Source organism: Falco punctatus (assembly GCF_963210335.1).
Source record: "Falco punctatus genome assembly, chromosome: 9".
Classification (NCBI taxonomy): Eukaryota; Metazoa; Chordata; class Aves; order Falconiformes; family Falconidae; genus Falco; species Falco punctatus.
Genome location: NC_137589.1, coordinates 51,356,296 through 51,373,622, shown reverse-complemented (window position 1 = coordinate 51,373,622; position 17,327 = coordinate 51,356,296). Strand labels below are relative to the sequence as shown.

General features: G+C 51.5%; 2 protein-coding genes across 12 annotated transcripts in view; one reads left to right on the top strand and one right to left on the bottom strand.

Annotated features, from left to right (window-relative positions):
* The window catches only part of ASTN2 (astrotactin 2), a 366,433-nt gene that overhangs the window by 230,464 nt on the left and 118,642 nt on the right, over positions 1-17,327 (top strand). The window lies entirely within an intron of this gene.
* TRIM32 (tripartite motif containing 32) lies at positions 7,497-12,669 on the bottom strand. 11 transcript variants are annotated; one of them, XM_080402300.1, is made up of 3 exons: positions 12,513-12,613; positions 10,557-11,060; positions 7,497-9,742 (listed from the first exon to the last, which is right to left on the bottom strand). In XM_080402300.1, exons 2-3 carry the CDS (start codon positions 10,667-10,669, stop codon positions 7,732-7,734), a joined length of 2,124 nt encoding a protein of 707 aa, XP_080258426.1. In that variant the 5' UTR covers positions 10,670-11,060; positions 12,513-12,613; the 3' UTR covers positions 7,497-7,731. The 11 variants fall into 11 exon arrangements, with proteins under 11 accessions (XP_080258426.1, XP_080258424.1, XP_080258425.1 ...); XM_080402298.1 differs by having other exon boundaries at positions 10,557-11,378; positions 12,513-12,540; XM_080402299.1 differs by lacking the exon at positions 12,513-12,613 and adding an exon at positions 11,928-12,504 and having other exon boundaries at positions 10,557-11,378.

The following is a 17,327-nucleotide window of genomic DNA, read 5'->3' as shown; positions in this document are numbered from 1 at the left end:
CCGCATGGGAACAAGAGGCAGTCACTGCAGCCTCAGCCTGGCACAAGCATCGCTGCTGTTTCACGGTGCTGGGGCCAGAGGGGAGATGAACAGTGGCAACACTTAATCTGGTGGTGAAATATCTCCCATTTCTGAACCCCCACCTTCCTCCTGGCCATGGGCAGCGGTGGTTCCCAGGGCTCAACCGCAAAGCCCCGCAGTAGCACGGGGCCTGAGGTGAGCAGTGCCTTGCTGACAAAATAATTTCCTTTTTAGTGCATGGTATGTAGCTGGCTGAGGCGAGCACCCTCGCTCCCCACCCAGCTCCCACCAGCACCTCTGGAGCTGTGCCTGCCCCGTGCTGCTCACAGGACGGCCCCGGCCGGCTAGAGGCATCCAGAACACTCTTGCCCACCACCAGCAGAGCACCAAAGCACTCACAGGACCCCGGGGATCCCCCCCGAGTTTTGCATGCAATGCCTGGACATAAACATTTAGTTTCTGGCTGTGCAGCTTTTGGGCACTGGGTGCTGGCTCTGACCTTGTTCTCTGTGTGTGGCTCCATCTGTGGCTTCAGTAGCTGTGGGGTCAGTGAGGCTGGACGTCGGGGCTGGCGGCACTGCAGAGGGGACCAGTGTTGTACTTAGTTCTTTGATGGCCAGAAAATGCTCTTGAAAGGACACTGAGGACGTTGAGGGCTCTTGCTGATACCGGGGGAGATCAGCTCTGTGGGCAGAGAAGGCATCACGGGAAAACCCAGGGTTCGCTCACTCCTGGAGAAGCCCCAGTTAACTAAGAGAAAGAGCTTGCTGTTTATGGTAGATGGATTTTATTCCCAGCTTCTCCACTGATTTACCCTCATTTTGCCAGTGACATAAGGAGGATCAGCATAAATAGGTCCAGCTAGACAGTTCTGGATGCCTTCTCCGCTCAGAAACAGCTCTGGCCTGCCGGGCTCCCCGCTGCTAGCCAGCCCGTTTCCGAACTGCTCAGAGAGTGTACATATGCATCATCGCTAATAAATACAAAAGTAAGGCCAGGATAACTGTAATTTGTTAGCGTACAAAGCAGGTCAGAAGAGGAGGGGGAGAGGAGAGTCTCGAGCTAATTGGAACAGCACCAACTATGATAAAAATGCACACTGCAGCGTGTTTGCAGCATCACACAAAATTATTTTGATATTTTAATCAACTTCATAAATCAATCGGCAGGCCTCGGGAGGAGGCCTCTGCCAATAAGGTGCACAATCTGTGCGTCGAGCCCTAATTGAAAACATGGTCTTGAAGAGGCGACCGCGCCGCTGGCAGCCGGACTCGTGCAAAGCGCCAGGCCAGGTGCTGGCTCTCTGCCGGGGCTGGAGCAGCCCAAACGCCGCGCTCGCTGCCGGCACAGGAGCCTGTGATATAGGTCGGTGTCTGCAGAGTGCTTCCTTCAGCCACATGGAGGAGAAAGGGATCTGGCTCTCGCCAGGGACAGCAGAAAGTTGGTGGCTTCTCACTGCCTGGACCCCCAGCTCTGCTGGAGTGGGTGGGCTGCGGGCACCGCTGGCGTGTGCAGGCTGCTCTGCCTCTAGAAAGGCAAACTGTTCTCCTTCCTCCTGCAAGCAGATAAGGTGTGTGCTGGGGGAGGCGAGGCAAAAGAGCTGCCTGCCCTTGTTCCTAAAGATTTGCAGGAGTGAATCCTCCAAGTGAGAGAGCCAGGGAGGCACGGAGGCAGGGCTGCAGCACAGGAGTGCTGTGCTCCTTTCAGGGCAGGCATGGAAACGGCCCCCAGGCTCTCCCCCTAGGAACAGTGTTAGCCTGTGAGCAGAGCAAAGCAAACCCCAATTTTAGTTCATGCAGAGTGATTAAAAGCCCATTTTCTGGGCTGCTAGTTCTGGCTCTGTGCAGCCAAGCAATGCTTTAACTCTGAGCAGGGACCTTGAGATCGACCTGGCCATTGATCTGTACCAGAGGAGCCCTCATCAGTTTTCTCCCCCATCGAAGCCAGTATTTAACACTGATGGCACCTCATTAAGTTCGTACCAATTATGTGAGCATCTTTGTTTGGCAGCTGGGACAAACGTGACACTCCTGGCCACCTCCTGTTGTGTGTAAGAATGTTCTGGGTCTGGCTGGGATGGAGCGAACTGTCTTCATTGCAGCTCCTGTGGTGCTGTGCTTTGGGTTTGTGGCTAAGCCAGTGCTGATAACACCCCAGCACGTTGGCCACTGCTGAGCAGTGCTTGCACAGCACCCAGGCTCCCTCTCCACAGCACCTAGGCTGGAGTGGGCAAGACGTTGGGAGGGGACACAGCCAGGACTGCTGATGCAAACTGGTCTATTCCACACCGTATATTGCCATGCTCAGCAATGAAACTGGAGGTGGAGGCTGGGAGTCACCCCGCCACAAAAAGAGTCACAGAATGTACAGGAGGAAAGACAGCGATCCCTCCATCCAGCATATCCACCTGCCAGGGACCGCTTCATTCGCTGATAAACATGTGTCAGAGACCTGGTTGCTTTGTGGCCCCTCAGTCTGGCTAGATGAGGAAGAGGAGGAGAGCTCAGTGAGGGAAAGGAAAGAGGTGCTGTGACAGCAAAATCTGACAGCAAGACCTGACAGCCCTGGTGGGATTCTCCCAAGAGCTGTTCTAGCTTGCTCATTCACTCTACGATAGTAGATGGCTAGATGATCTTTAAGGTCCCTTCCCACCCAACCCATTCTATGATTCTGTGATACATGAAATGCAGAACAGAAGTCTGTAAGTGCCCCAGCACCTAGAGAAAATGGAGACGTTATCAGCAGCAATGTGGAGGGTCTCTTCTTGTCAAGCATTTGAGTGACAACTCGTTTCCTTCCCATGGTGCAGACTAGCTGAGCCTCAGCGTGGGAGACTTCTGTTCTCCAGCTGGGAAAAGTTGGAAAAAAGAAATGGCATGCTGGTGGTGTGCTGTGGAGGAGGAGCACGCAGCCTTGCAGGAGCTCCTCTCCCTTGCCACTTGAGGACCTGGGAGAAGCTCAGCTGGGGAGCGGGGAGGGATGCTGATGGGCTCGGGATGTGCTATGCATGGGTGGTGGAGACTCAGAGGGCTTCACTACCTGACCACGTTACGTTGCTTTAGGTCTGCAGTAAGTGAAATGTTTGTTTTTCTTGCATTTCCTATGATCTCTGGAGAGTTTCCTGGGCTGATGTTACCTGGCCACATTGGGCAGCCAGCAAGCCGAGCTTGGGAAGTGGCTGCTACAGATGTGAAAGATGTTCCCTCTCAGCAACAGGTCACTTACTAAAATAGCCCATGGAAGGGCTGTGCTCTGGCAGGTCCCATCGCATTCCCGAAGGCTTTCTGCCCACCAGCCTCCCCAATACTTTCCTCCTTTTGAACTATATGTTGTTGATCGCATTTACCTTTAAGAGGTTACAGTTTTCCTGCTTTCTTGTGAACTCAGCAGTTCAGACAGAAGTTCTTCATAAAACACAAGCCATAGTAAGGACACAACCTCAAGCTCTGCTAAAATAGCAGTTCATATTCTTCTGAGTGGGGTCTGTGGATCCCTTCTGTCTCTTGAGGTTCTCATTCATCTCCCTCCAGGTCTGATACTGCCATAACACAATTAAGATTGAACTAGTCCACGAGAACTTCTAGTTCTCATTTCCTAGACGCAATCAGGTGCATTAAGAAAGCTACAAGGCAAGCTCTGCATCTATTAAAGGAGGTAATGGCTTTACCCTTATACCTGCTCGGTCAGAAGTGCATAGAATTTCCCTGTCCTTGAGATCTGTTCCTATAAACAACCACTCTATTTAATCTTTGTAACACTCTTACTTGCTTGCGGTGTATGCCATTATATTTATTTCAAACCCTCAGATTTTGACATTTTGTTTGGAGGAGGAAAAAACAATCTAGCTGGTTGCCGTGAAATTTAGTTTAGACTAAAATATGTGCCATGACTCAGTCTGCTAAATGACCTTATGCACTGCTCATTGTAATCCAAAATTGCCAGGCAAGTCGAGTAATTAGTTGTGCAAAATGAAATAACTTTAAATCCTCGCACTGAGTAATGACCCAGAAAAATCACTTAAACTATACAATAGAAAAGACTTGGAGCATCTGGCTTTATTTTTACTTTTATGGTTCTGCCCCCTTTGATTAAGAAACAGGCTGTCTCCCTCATCCCTTTAGAAGAAACCCTGGCTGTCAGTTGCCGCTACCCTAAGAAATCAAACTTCTCATAAAGTGGCAGGGTGGGTCTAACAGCAGCGGCACGACAGTTGTTCTGTGTTTGATAAACCAGTAACTTGTAGCTGTTTAAAGAGCTGCCTTCACCCAGATCTGCAAACCCAGCTGGGTAGCAGGAGCAGGGGGAGAGCCTGCACGTACTGACGTACTGATGCCCTGGAATGCCGAGCAGCGAACTGCTTAGCTCTCTGCTGGCTCAGCCTACATACACTGTTTCTAACATGATTTCTTGTAGCATTTATCAAAATTATCCAGAATAATAGGTGAACCCTAATAGCAGCCCTGCTACCAGCCCCAGCAAATATGTCACCTCTACAGAGGGACAGAGCTGAGCCAGAAAGCCCCTTGATGAGCCAGGGATGCAGGTGATGAAGCCTTCAGCCAGGCTTCCACATCCTCTTACTAAGCGCTCCATGCCAGTGAATGTGGGCCAGACCTTTAAAACATCAGGTATCAGCTACAGTGAAAAGTAAGATATTGCCCTTGTGGGAGTATCGGCATGAATTAAGGTACGACATTCTAGTATTTGTTTATGAGGTGGGTAGGGAAGTGTCAGATAAAGTTACATGAGACCTGCCAAGGAGCTCAGATTTATCCTCTGCAACCTGACAGCATAAAAGGGGTCTCGTAGCCATTGTGTTCCCAAGTCTAATCCCCACTGGCTGTAAAAACCAATCTGCCACCAAAGGGAGGAGATGAAGTGTTTTTAATAAGAAAATGAGCCATTTGCAATGCACTTTTAATTGGATCAATTTTTCCTTTATTACAGAATCTTTAAAAACCAAACACATACGTACAACCAGACAAGCTCTTTTTCCAGGTAGAGAGCAGAAGCCAAACTATTTTGTCACAATCCTTAATTACTCCATTTCATCTCGTTTGGCAGATGATCACAACATTGTGTAGGGGCACCATGGCAAGAAATACAGCTGTGCAAAATCATCTCGCAATCACTTCTGAGTTTTGTCAGGGGATGTGAATACCCTGGGCGAGGGACAGCAGGTTTTCTTTTTCACTTTTCTGACTGAAACCCAAGACTAGAAGAAGAGCTGCAGGCAACACACCCCCCCAGGCGCTGATCACAGTGTCCTGGCCCACCAGTGCATCGCAGGATAGTGTTATTTTTCTTGAATCTCTGAGAAACAGATGACAGACGCTTTGTTTGAACTGTGTAACCAGAACAGGCTGGGGTAACCAACTGCTCAGTTTACTGGACCGGCTTTTATGTCCCTTCAAGCACTCTAGGAAATGTTATTGCTAGTAGTGTGATGTTTATTGCAAAAAAAAAAAAAAATCCATCGAAACAGAAAATGACAGAGGTACATATTATCATAGATAATATTGCTTCAATTATTCAGGTCCACAGTAGCTTACTGCTTGGAGCAGTTCTTGGAAACAGGAGGAAACTTAAAAAGAGATCAGTAGGAGAGGAACTGCCATTACCGTAATACTGGAAAAAATGCCTTGAGTTACAATGTAATTAACTGCAGAAGGGCCCAGTAATAGCCATCATCTCCCAAAAACATACATGCAAGATGAGATCGGTTCCCCAAATTGCTGTTACACACCTTAGGCGACTACCCCTCCCACCCAAAAATAGAGAAGCAGAGAATGTAAATAATTATGTGCAAGTTGGTAGCCTTGGCAAACACACGGAGCAGCTCAGGAGGGAAGCGGGGTTCCATTCCCTTGAGGTCGCTCAGCACCATCTGCCATGCTAGTGTCTTGGCTCCTGCTCCCTTCTCCGCAAGCTTTTTCCAGCACATTATAGCAAGGGAAACCCAAAGTTGCCCTGATGGAGGGGCATCTCCATCGCACAGCTGGTGTTTGTTGTGTTGACCCTCTTCAGTGCCTTGGATAAGCAGAACGGGGAGGGGAAAAACCCAAAATCTCACCAAAATCTGCTCCCAGCGCTTCTTTTGCAAACCCTGTAACTGCCAAACAACTGGCGGGAGCAGCAGCAGCTCGGAAGCCGGTTTTACTTTGCTGTTTCACTAGGGGAAAATATATAGGAGTTTAAAAAAAAATCACCTGTTGCATACATGTTGTAGCACAAGTAGCAAACAATTTGCTCTAGCATGGCAGCCACCATAAAATCAGCTTTTATATGGTCTGTTGTGCCCCCAAATTTGCAACTACATTGTTGATAGCAACAAATAAATGCACTGCAGTGTAACTATTATCTGTGGCAGATTAACATGCTACCACTGTGCCCTATTTAAATGCATCTTTCCTTCAATAAACTATTCTAGGCGAGCAGCACCACACTGAGGAACACATTTATCAGCCAGGAGAGTAGCACTGTGGGGGCCTTGGTTCACACAGCTGCAGTTTTGTGCTTCATTTGGCCCAAAGCCGTGATGAACATGAACTCTGGTGCCTGCTGGTGCCGTAAAAAAAAAAAAAAAAAAAAAAAACAACAGCAATGCACCAATGGACACGCTTCCAAGTATTAACAAAATAAAAACGAAGGAGTACCACAAACACACACACACTCCTTCTCAGCAGCGAGTAGCTTGCACATACTAAGTGCAGATGAGTGGAAACCTATTCCTAAATGCAGTGGTCTGGAATGCAAAATAGTGAAGTGCAAGTGAACAAAACAATATGTTGCATCTAACCTCATTTACTACAGTCTCCCAGTCTTATTTCCCCAGCCCATACCCCCTCCCCACGAACCTTTCTATACCAGACCTACCTTCCAAAGACAGTTTCCAGGATACATTTAATAGTAAAACAACAGTAAATATCAACCACAGGTTCCCCTCATTTTTTTTCCTCCAACCCCCTCTCTTTTTAGCCCCTTCTACCTAGCAGAACTCTTAGTAGAAATAAAAACCCTGTTGCCATCAGGGGGCAGTTTTCTGACTCAGCTCAGTCTCCCATGATTGCACAGTACTCACTTCACATCGCACAGACACGGTTCACAAATGGCACGACAGGGGCGATCTCCTGAATACCAGAAAAATGAAGAGAGAAAACCCTCCCTCATCAGTCTGAAAGTAAAGCTCCATCTCTGGGCAGCTGAAGAGGGCTATTTCGTTTTATGCAGTGCTGCAATGGGAAACTGCTTTATCTAGTAGTTGCCCAGACAACTGCTACCCAGTTCCTTGCAAATACCACAGCAAGAACAGGATTGCCTCTCTGGTTCTCTAAGGGAAGCTGATTTAGAGCAGTCAAGTCAGCGTTCATGGCACAAAGAAAGATACAGTGGTTGAAGCTGGAAGTGTAGGAGATGTGATGCACAGAGGTGACAGGTTTTATGGAGTGACCAGTCATTTAGCAGGAAACAAGTACTCCAGCAGGATGGATCCTTTCCCTCATGCTTGTTCTTTTTTATTGTGTGGATTTTATATAAAAAAAGAAGAAGAAGCAGACCACCACCACATAATCTATTTTGTTTCTAAACACAAAACATGACGGTTCGGTTATGGCACAATCTTTCCGAATACTTGACGCCTGTTCCCATCAGGTTGCAATGCGGCTGGAAGAATCTCTGCTGCCAAAAGAGGTTTTGCTTAGAGACATGCCTTTAAGGAGTGGAATATCTTCTCAGATGGTAACTGTAGATCTTAATGCAATGATCCCAACAGTCCAGCACCAGCAGCTGCCCTTTGGGAGTAATGGCGATACCGACTGGGCAGGTGAGTCCTTCCCGGATTAAGATATTATAGCCACCCCCTTTAGGAAAATGCAGGATTTCTTTACGGCTGCTGTCGGCAACAATGAGGTCACCCCTGGCATCAACACACATCCCAGCAATGCACCTGAAATCCTCATTCTCAGAGAAGAAGTGGCTAATCTGGCGTCCCAGCTGCCCATCTGGGCCAACAGAGCCAATTGAAAAGCCTCCTTCTAAGTGGTGTTCGTACTGCCGGTTTTCCAAGTTAAGCCCCAGCCCCTGAGTAAAGTATATTGTCCCTTCAGCATCACAGGTGACAAACTTCGGGCGCACTGCACTACATAAGCAACTGTACTTGACTACCCCCACGCCGCGGTCAACTGTGAAACACCAGAGTTTCCCCCCTTCCACGTCGGTCACTACAAACTGCCCAGAAGGCAGGGCAGCGATGCCCCAGGGCTTGCTTAGCTGGCTGCGGTGACAGGCCACGCAATGGCCATCCATGGTGTAGACCTTGACAGAGTTATCGTAGCTGTCAGTCACACCTATCAGGCCATGGCAGTTCATGGTGACAGAAAGAGGAGTCAAATTGGGCAAGTCTGCTCCAAGGAAACTCAATACAAAGCTATCGATTCCACTAGGGCTCCGGCGAATCTCCTTCAGAAAGCCCTTGCGGGTAAAAACCTGGATTCGGAAATTGCCTCTGTCTGCCACAAGTACCTCACCTTGCAGGGTGACGTGCAGGCTGACGGGAAGATTAAACATCCCTGGCAGGCTGCCCTTGGAGCCCATCTTCTTGATGAAGTGACACTGCTGGATGCTCGTGGCTGCTTCAGGCATCCTTGGCTTGGCTGGTGAGGAATTTGGTGTGCAGCTGGCCTCTTCTTGCACCAAGTCAGGCTCCCTAAATGATGCCGATGAGGATGCTGCAGTTTCCATAAGTGATTCCTCCATGTTAACGGTCCGGGGTTTCTTCACCACCTGCCCGATCTGCAGTGGTCCCACGTGGCTCACCTTAAGGAGTTCAACTTCCTGAAGGGTCAGCTCCCTTGGGAGACTGTTTGTCAGTTCTGGTTCTTCCTCGTCTGCTGCCTCCTCCAAGAGAGCTATATCTCCCTGCTTTATTTTGGCAAGGAAATAGTCACAGCGAGACATTATCTGCACTTCTGCTAAGTTCAGCAGGTAAGCTTGCTCCTCCATTACCTGATTATTTACCTTCTCCACTTCAGACAAAGAGGTGGTGAAGAACTTGCGTGACCTGGCCAGTTCTTCCTGGATTTTGCGCTCTTCTTTGCTGTAATCTTGCAGAACTGCTTTGTATCTAGACTGCAGGTCTCTTGAAACACCCTCCAGAGATGCTTTTCTTTTCTGCAGATCATCCATGAGCTCCCGAAGTCTGGCAAGCCTCGTACCAAATTCCCTCCTACGCTCCTCAGCAGCCTCTTTGATAGCAATGACTCTATGCCCTTGGGGCACGTGTGATGTCTCCTTGCACGGCTCACATAAAACCAAGCTACAGCTCTTGCAAAAGTGTCTTGGCAACCTTCTCCCACAGACCTTACACATGAGCAGACCCACCACCTCCCCCAGTCCAGCGGTGTCTATGATCTTCAGCACAGTAAGATTGTCAGTCAGCTGAGCTAAGCTTGTGATCCGCGTGATTTTGCTGCAAAAGGGGCATCGTATCCCATTAATGCTGTTTGCTAGGAGTTTCTCCAAGCACTGTTTGCAGATGGTGTGCCCACAGTGTAAGAGCTTGGGTCTCAGGTGCTCCTCAGTGAAGGACTCCATGCAAATGGGGCACTCCAGGACCTCTCGCAGTGCATCTGAGTTGAGATGAGGGGCAGCAGCCATGGCTTTCCAAGGCAGCTCTAGCTGGTGCAAAGTCTTGTACTCGCATCTATTCCAAGGTGCTCCTGTTCTGTCCAGAAAGAAAAAAGGAAATGTGATTTATGTCATCACCAGCAGTTACATATACATGCAATTTATTTCTGATTTATCACCCAACCCTGAAAAAAAAGAAGCCCAGTTAGCTTTTCCACATTTGGAAAGAATGGATTAGTCATAGCTAATCTCAGAGTGGGCAAATTCCAAAACTAACTTGCAGCTCCTAGTGCGATGAATTATTCACTTGCAAAATTTGTAAGTAGAACTGAAAGAAGTGTAATGGCAGCAATAAGGAAGCCCAATAGATATTGATGACTGAATCATCTCCTCATGGTGCCCATCTCCTGCTGCCAAGCCTCCAAGTTTACATAATTTACTGAAACCCAGGGAGATTAAACCAAGCATTCAAAACGCTGTGCATCAAAAGAGGAACCAGATGGTGCAATGCTTTAGGACATTAATATATCACCTCTGGAGACCTGCATTCAGATGTGACATCAAATACGAACGAAATGAATGTGGTTGTTTTACTCTGCTTTTCTAGATAGCCAAAATAAATTTTCAAGGTTTCATACGTTTGCCAAAAAGTGAAACTAGAAGGAATGATGTGTCAGCTTCCACTTGTTCTGGGAATGAGACTGTACATACTGAAAACATAGTGAACATTTTACACCGGTGTATTCCATTAACCTCTGCCGTGCTGCATCATGCTTCAGCATGCCAACTAAACACCGCTTGACGCAGCAGTGTTCTAGCAGGTATTAGCAATAAAGGAGTTAACAGACAACTCCAAACATTCATTACTATGTACTACAAGTGTCACTATTAGTTTCTGAACTTAGCTTAACTGCATATAATTCCTCCTTTTTTCACAATCTCGCAGTGTTAACCTCATTCTTGTATTCTGGTTCTGTCTTCTACCACTCTGGTTGCTGTTCAGCTTCAATCCAGGTTCCTCCATCCTCGCATCCCTCACAGCAGGGAGCAGATCCCAGCAGCTCTCTTGCTAAAGCAGCCATCCATTCAAAAGGAACAGCACAGGGCTACATCATTAAGTTATTATTCAGTAGACTGGCTTTCAATACCTTTGCTATTGCATTGCTTAGCCATTAAAAGAAGTGGGGAAGAAAACATTTCTTCTAGGGGGAGAGGAGGAGAATGAAGTAGTTAGTCTTTAAAATGAAGAGACAGTCACAGAAGGATGTGAACAGACAGCTTTTTCTGAATAATGGCTGCATGTGTGCAGCATTCTCGCTTCCCTGCTGGGTTTGCCTGCTTCATCCTCGGGAACGTTTCAGACAGAAAGGTTCAGTGTATTTCAGTTTCCCATTTGCTCAAGTGGAAGATGACAACTGCAACGAAGAAAAGTTCTTTATGTTCATATAGAAAAGAAAAAAATAATAATTATCAGCTGCAGTTCACAGTCCTTTAAAGCCCATATTTCAGGCAGGTATTCAGTGGTGTAGCAGAACCTCCAAGTACCAAGCTGGGGTCTGATGCTTGGCTCGATGGTGGCACAGTGAGTATCACATCCCCAGCACCCAGGGAGCAGGGACACTCCAGGCGCTTGCTGCCGCGTGTGCTGAATGTGCTTCCCTTTTATTCTTAGCGTATATCTCAGCTGGGTAAGCAGAAGCCTGGGTGCTGCCATGTAGAGCAGAAACCTTCTTCTGAGGGATGAAAAGTCTGTCTGTTAAAACGGTTTTTAAAAATGAAACACAGGATACCAGATCCATTATTCTTATTTTCCTTGGAAATATATCAGAAGACTTGCTTAGGGAGGGATGAGGGAGCAGCACAGACGCCAGATGCTGAGTTATGTAAAAAGCTACCTTTAAACCAAGTATTTTCATTAAAGAACAATGGTGGAAGGGATTTTGTTTAGGTTTAAGTCAGGTTTTTATAAAGATGATTTGTATGACATTCTTTTCATGTATAACCCCCTGTTATCAGAACAGCAGCATGCGCCTTAGTCGTGTGAAATTAGTTCTACTGCTGCACTTTTTATCTTTATCTCGCACTCGGCCGTGCCTTCCAGGAAGTTTCCTTAACAGCCCCTTGTTCTGGCGCATCAGTCCCTCCCAAGGCAGTTCCCTGATGCAGAGCAGGGTGGCAGGGAAAGCCTCAGCTGAGGCTCAAGCTAGAAAAATTGGGAAATTATGCGCATTTGGTTTCCTTATATTGAAAAAAAATTCCTGCTGTAGTTTCTCTTCGCAAACCTGTAGTTTTCAGCGAGTGCGTGCGGCGAGCCCGCTAGTCCCGCGCCGGGGTGGCCCGCTGGGGTCGGTGGCCAGCGCAGTGCCGGGGTAAGGCGGCACAGCCCGGCGCCGTGACCCCCCGCAGCCCCGGTGACAACGCCAGCGGCGGCCACAGCAGCAGCCGTCTCGCAGCACCCCCCGCGCACCGAGCCGAGCCCCTGTGCTACCGGAGCCGGGGGGTGGGGGGGCGCGGCTTCACCGGCCGCCGGGCCCGCTACGAACCGCCGCCATACCCGCGGGAGCAGCCCCCTCCCGCCTCGCCCGCCGCGGCCCCCGGTGCCCGGGCAAGGCCCGCCGCGGCCTGAGGAGGGGCGGCCCCCCGAGGGGCCCTCACCGGCGGGGAGCGCCCATCCCGCGGAGGCACGGCACGGCTGGGGGCCAGGGGGGGCTTCCCGGCCCGGCCGCCCCCTCCCCAGCCCGCCGAGGCCGCCCCGGGGTGGGAGGGAGGTGGGGGTGGTGGGGTTTGGGGTCCCGCCTGCCGCCGCCCCGCGCTCCCGCCCCGCCTGCAGGGGGCGCCGCCGCCGCGGGGCCCGGGGTGCGCCCTACCTGCCCGCCGCTCCCGGGGCGCGCGCCGCTTCCCGGCATGCCCCGCGCCGCCGCGCCGCCGTGACGTATGCACCGGGCCGCGGAGCATGCCGGGAGTTGGAGTCGCGGGAGGCGGCGGGGCCGGGGCGGTGGCGAGCGGCTGCGGGGAGGCCAGCGCGGGGCGGGGGGAGAGGCTGCGGGGGGGCCGATGTATCCGGCAGGGGCAGGCGGGGGGCCGCGGTGCCGGGTCTCGGGGCCTGGTGCGGGGAGCTGCCCGCACAGGGAGCCCCCCGGTGGGCCGGGCTCCCGCCTCCGCGCCCGTGCCCTAGCTGTTTCTATCGAGGAAAGTTAAAAGAAAAACGAGGAAACAGAAACGTGCCTTCTCTCTTTATTTTTCTCGGTTTATCACGCGAGGGTTCCCCGCCCGCCGGTTGTCCTGCGGCCTTCCCCTGGCCAGGCGGTACTGAGGGAGTAGCCAGGCCCTCCCTGCTGGTGGGCCCAGGCCTGCGCCGGGCCTGGCGTCAGCCGTTGGAAATTTGTCTGTCTCTGTTCATTTCATAAACTGGTTGGAGCAGCCCGTGGACTCCCAGGACAAAAAGGACTATTTTTAGGTGGAGAATAGCAAATGTAATCAGTTGATTGGGTGATGCGCATAAATACCATCAGGGAATAGATAAGTAGCAGTGGTTGCTTGTGCAAGGGCTTGCTCCTGGCACATCCCGGTTGGTATTAACTCCTTTGCAATGGTGGCCCTGATTCTGCACTCGTGGCCAGCGATCAGTGCAGCTGCTGCAGCACAGGCAGGGAATTACCAGTTCGTGGGGCACTGAGCAGTTACAGGTTTTGCTTTCGATCAGAGGAGAGCTTCTGTTGCCTGGTCATTTGACTCATCTGCTCATGCCTGGGAGGCAGTAAAAGTTGCCATCTCCATTACACCCGCGCAGGGCTAATGACTGGAGTCGTTAATCATGGAATAACTCTTCCTTCCTCCTCCTCCTCCCTTCAGCCTTTATTTCTGACCCCTCCACCCATCAGATGTGCTCTCACACTGCAGGGAGTCTGGCTGGCAGCAGTAGCTGGAGGCAGGGTTTTAGCCACCCGACTGTGGCTTTCCTCTGCCCTGGTGTTTTTTGGGGTCTTGCTGGTGCAAGGGCCATCAGTAACACGAATCCCCCTTCCAGCTCGGCTTTTGTTCAGCCATCATGAGACTGCTTTACAGATTGCAGAGAAACCAGTTTTAGTGTGATCTTGTGAGGCTGCACAGCAGATCAAGAAATGTCGGGGCCTGGCATTTCCTCTGTGGGAGCAGGGAGAAGCCCAGGCCTGGGCAGGCAGGTTCCAGGGAACCATGTCCTTCACCCACGCCACGAGCAGCGCCACGGCTCCAGTGCCACCGGCAGCACTGCTGGTCCCAGCAGCAGCCAGGCAGTGTCTTGCAGTCAGCCCTGCTCGAGGGCTGATGTGCAGGTGGAGGTCTGAAGGCTCAGAGGACTTTGCTGCCTGCGGAGGAGGCAAGACCTTGGTTTAACCATTTCCCGTAAACTGTGTGTGGCCTCTCTGCTTGCATGCCCAGGTAGGAGAGCGGCACAGCCGATGCCACACCGGCAGCTGTAGGGCTCTGCCCAGACCTTTCAGCGAAAGCTGCAGCACATTTCTGGTGCTGCTTGCTCACCTGCTCCAGCAGCTACCAACCAGCACTAAAGAGAGCACTGGCATAATGCAGCCATTCTTGCTGCCTTCTGTTTTTGGTGTTTTTTCTGCTTTATTTAGAATAGAATAGAATAGTTCAGTTGCAAGGGACCTACATCTGAGCAGCAATCAGGACCAGCAGGGATCAGCAACGTGGGCAGCAGATGCACTCATAGGCAGGGAGAGCAGATGCAAAGCCTGACCAGGATTGCGAAAGAAAATGAGTGAGATTTACGGTCTCCTGTTTCATGCCGTGCTTCAGGAATGGGACCCTCTCGATCACCAGCGGTTCCCTGGGGGTGTTGCTGTGCCCAGAGCAGGGACATGGGGTTCAGCCCTGCTTCCTGGCGTCACTAGGGAAATGCTCTTTCAGCTCCTGGTGCATTTTCCAGTGAATAAACATGGACGTAAGCATTGAACCAGGGTGGTCTGGCAGATTTTGTGAGGCCACCCACACCTGCAAGTGAACAGTGTGAGGGAAAAATAACGGTAGGAATAAGGAAATAAGCTTTTAATGCATCCTGGGGAGAAAACAAAGGACTCTGGGTTTGGTTAGAGGTGGTAACAATGAGCCGATGGCGTTACCCAGTTGTTGGCATATGGGAAGCCTGTGCTGTGAGGAGGAAGGATGGGGAGGCTGTTCAGCCTGAGACCCTGATCACCCTGCCCCCCTGGCCTGAGGGGCTGCCACATGCTGTTAGCTGGCCATCCAACTGGCAGGGCTTGGTAAATGCCAGCCAGCCCACGGGAAATGGGCATGTGGGTGCATGGGAGCAGGGAGGGAGCCAGCTGCTGCTACAGGGGTCTTATGCAGCCGCCCCTGCAGTCTGGGGGTCATGGAGCCATCCTTGCCGGGCTGTAGTGGCTTGGAGGCAGGGGGCAAGGACTGAGATGCTGCCAGGGGTCGGATGAGCAGGGCAGGACATTGGTTGTTGTTCCTGGGAGACAGTGCAGGCAGCGGGGTGGCAGTGGGGCCATGCAGGGCTCTGCAGAGCTGGTTCCTTTGACAGAGTGAGCTCATCGATGATGCCTGCGCTGTCCCCTTTTATAGAGGTTTATCAGTGGTCTCTAAAAGCTCTCCTGGTTTTGTTTTTTTTTTTTCTTACTACCACAGGCTTGCAAGTCTGTAAATGTCACATCTGAAGCCGAGGTTACCGCAGAGCCTGCCTGTCTGACCGAGAACCGGATTCTCCCTGCCGGTACCTTGGGGATCAGCCCCAGGGCAGAGGGGCTTCTGTGGGGTCATGTGTGTGGCTGAGCCACAGGCACCCCAGTGCAGCTGTCTGGCTCTCCCTGAGGTTGGGCATTAGGGCACTGCGAGTCCACAGGGTTCTGTGTTTAATTGAGTTGGATTAATTGTCTGGGAGCAGCGGTCAGAGCACCAGCGGGAGAGCAGGGTTTGCAGCGGCGGGGGGCAGAGGCTGGCAGGCAGCTGGCAGCGTGGGGCTCTCCGGACATAACGGGAGGAGAAACGGGGTCACAAACCGTCACGTTCAGGATTATCCCGTGTTGGCGCTAGGGGATGTTACGCACGGGGCTTGTCCGGCTCCTCTTCCCGAGGCGTGCGGCTCCCCGCAGGATGCGGCCCCGGGGGTCCCGGCGCGGGGGCTGCGGTGTGGCCGTGGCCGAGCGAGCGGCGGGATCGCGGGCCCGGAGCCGTCGTGCCGCGGTGCCACGAGAGGGCAGCAGGGCCTCACGGACCGCCCGGCCACAGCTGCCCCGCGCCCGGCCCCACGCCGCCCACCCGCGGCTCGGGGGCTCGGCGCGTCCGGCGTGCCCGCCCGCGGCGTCTGCGCCGTGTGCTGCGTCCCTCCGAAGCGGGCTGCCAGCATGCCTTCAGCCAGGCATCCCCCGGGAGGCCGTGCCGCTGGACGGCTGCGTTCCCCAAACGGCGTACCCCGAGAGATGGGGCAGTGGTTCCCCAGCCGCTGTGTGAGCCCTGGGGTGCAGGTGGTGCTGGCCGCTTGGTGGGTCAGCACAAGCCACTGCTGGTATGGCCTTTCCTGGGCAGCGGCAGGGGCTGGCACCACCTTTCTTGCACCCGTGGACGTATGTGAGAGAGGAGCGCTGCTGGCTCCCCCCGACATCTGCACCCACACCTTCCCCGCAGCCCCGAGCAGCGTTTTCCCATCACTAACAGTGGGCAGCGTTAAGTGTCCAGCTCTTCGCAGACCTGGTGGTTACCACATTGACAGTATCTCACTGCAAGAGAAATTCCCAAATACATCTATTGATTTTCTTTCTACCTCCCTTTCAATGGATTTGTTGACAAATGGGGCATTATTCCACCAGGTAATAAACAGACAGCCTGTTCCAGTGGATGTGTACATAAATCCACACTGCCCTGCCCGTGGTGGCACTAGGTCTGTCTGGACGGAGGGTGGTATGAAGGGAAGGTGGACCAGAATTACCTCTTCTTTGTGTGAAATGCAAAACCTGAGTCCTAAACCAGGCCCAGCTGAGCCGCCCATTGGTGTCATTGGGGTTAACCTGCTGAGCCTGGAGGAATCCCTTCTTGGGTCTCTTCCTGACATTCCCTCTATACTTTCAGCTGGAGAGGCTTCTTCTCTCCTTGTTCCGAGCATTTCTGCTGTTGAAGAGCTACCACATCCTACCCCTGATGTGGCTGCATTCTTGTGGTAAGTGGAGTGATTCCTAGTTTTGGAATAACTCAGGATCTTTTGAAAGAGGTGCTGTATAAAATGCTGGACCACTAGCAAACCCATCATCTCCTGGGAGCTCTCAAGACAAAACAGCATTCCCAATACAAAAGAATTAGGTATTATGCTTTTGTTATTGTTATAGTAGTGGTGTTACCATACTTCCCTTCTGTCCAGGCACTAGGAGGTGCTGCTGGTAATGCTGGAAGCCTTTCCTCACATCTGCAACTGCTGCATCCCGAGCAGGGACCCCTGCACGCTGTGCAGGCAGTCACCTCGGGGTTATTTAATCCTGGTGGAGCACAGAGCCAGGCACCCAACAGCCAAGCGGTACCTCTGCGCACTCTGCACTGCTCATCCTCCTTTTCTTACACAAGGCTTGACGCTTGGTGGAAAACTGTTATTTTATTTGTTTTGTTGTGTTTTTTTTTTTAATACATATTTCAGACAAAGAAACAAACTAATAAATCCCACAAGTTGCTGTGAT

Bases quoted from the DNA above. Each gene is read 5' to 3' on its own strand.
- TRIM32 (XM_080402300.1), bottom strand. From the start codon at position 10,669: ATGGAGGAACCTGGATTGAAGCTGAACAGCAACCAGAGTGGTAGAAGA. The intron at 9,743-10,556 runs GTTAAGCTAAGT...CTTTCTGGACAG, and splicing joins AAAAGGAGGAATTATATGCA to AACAGGAGCACCTTGGAATA.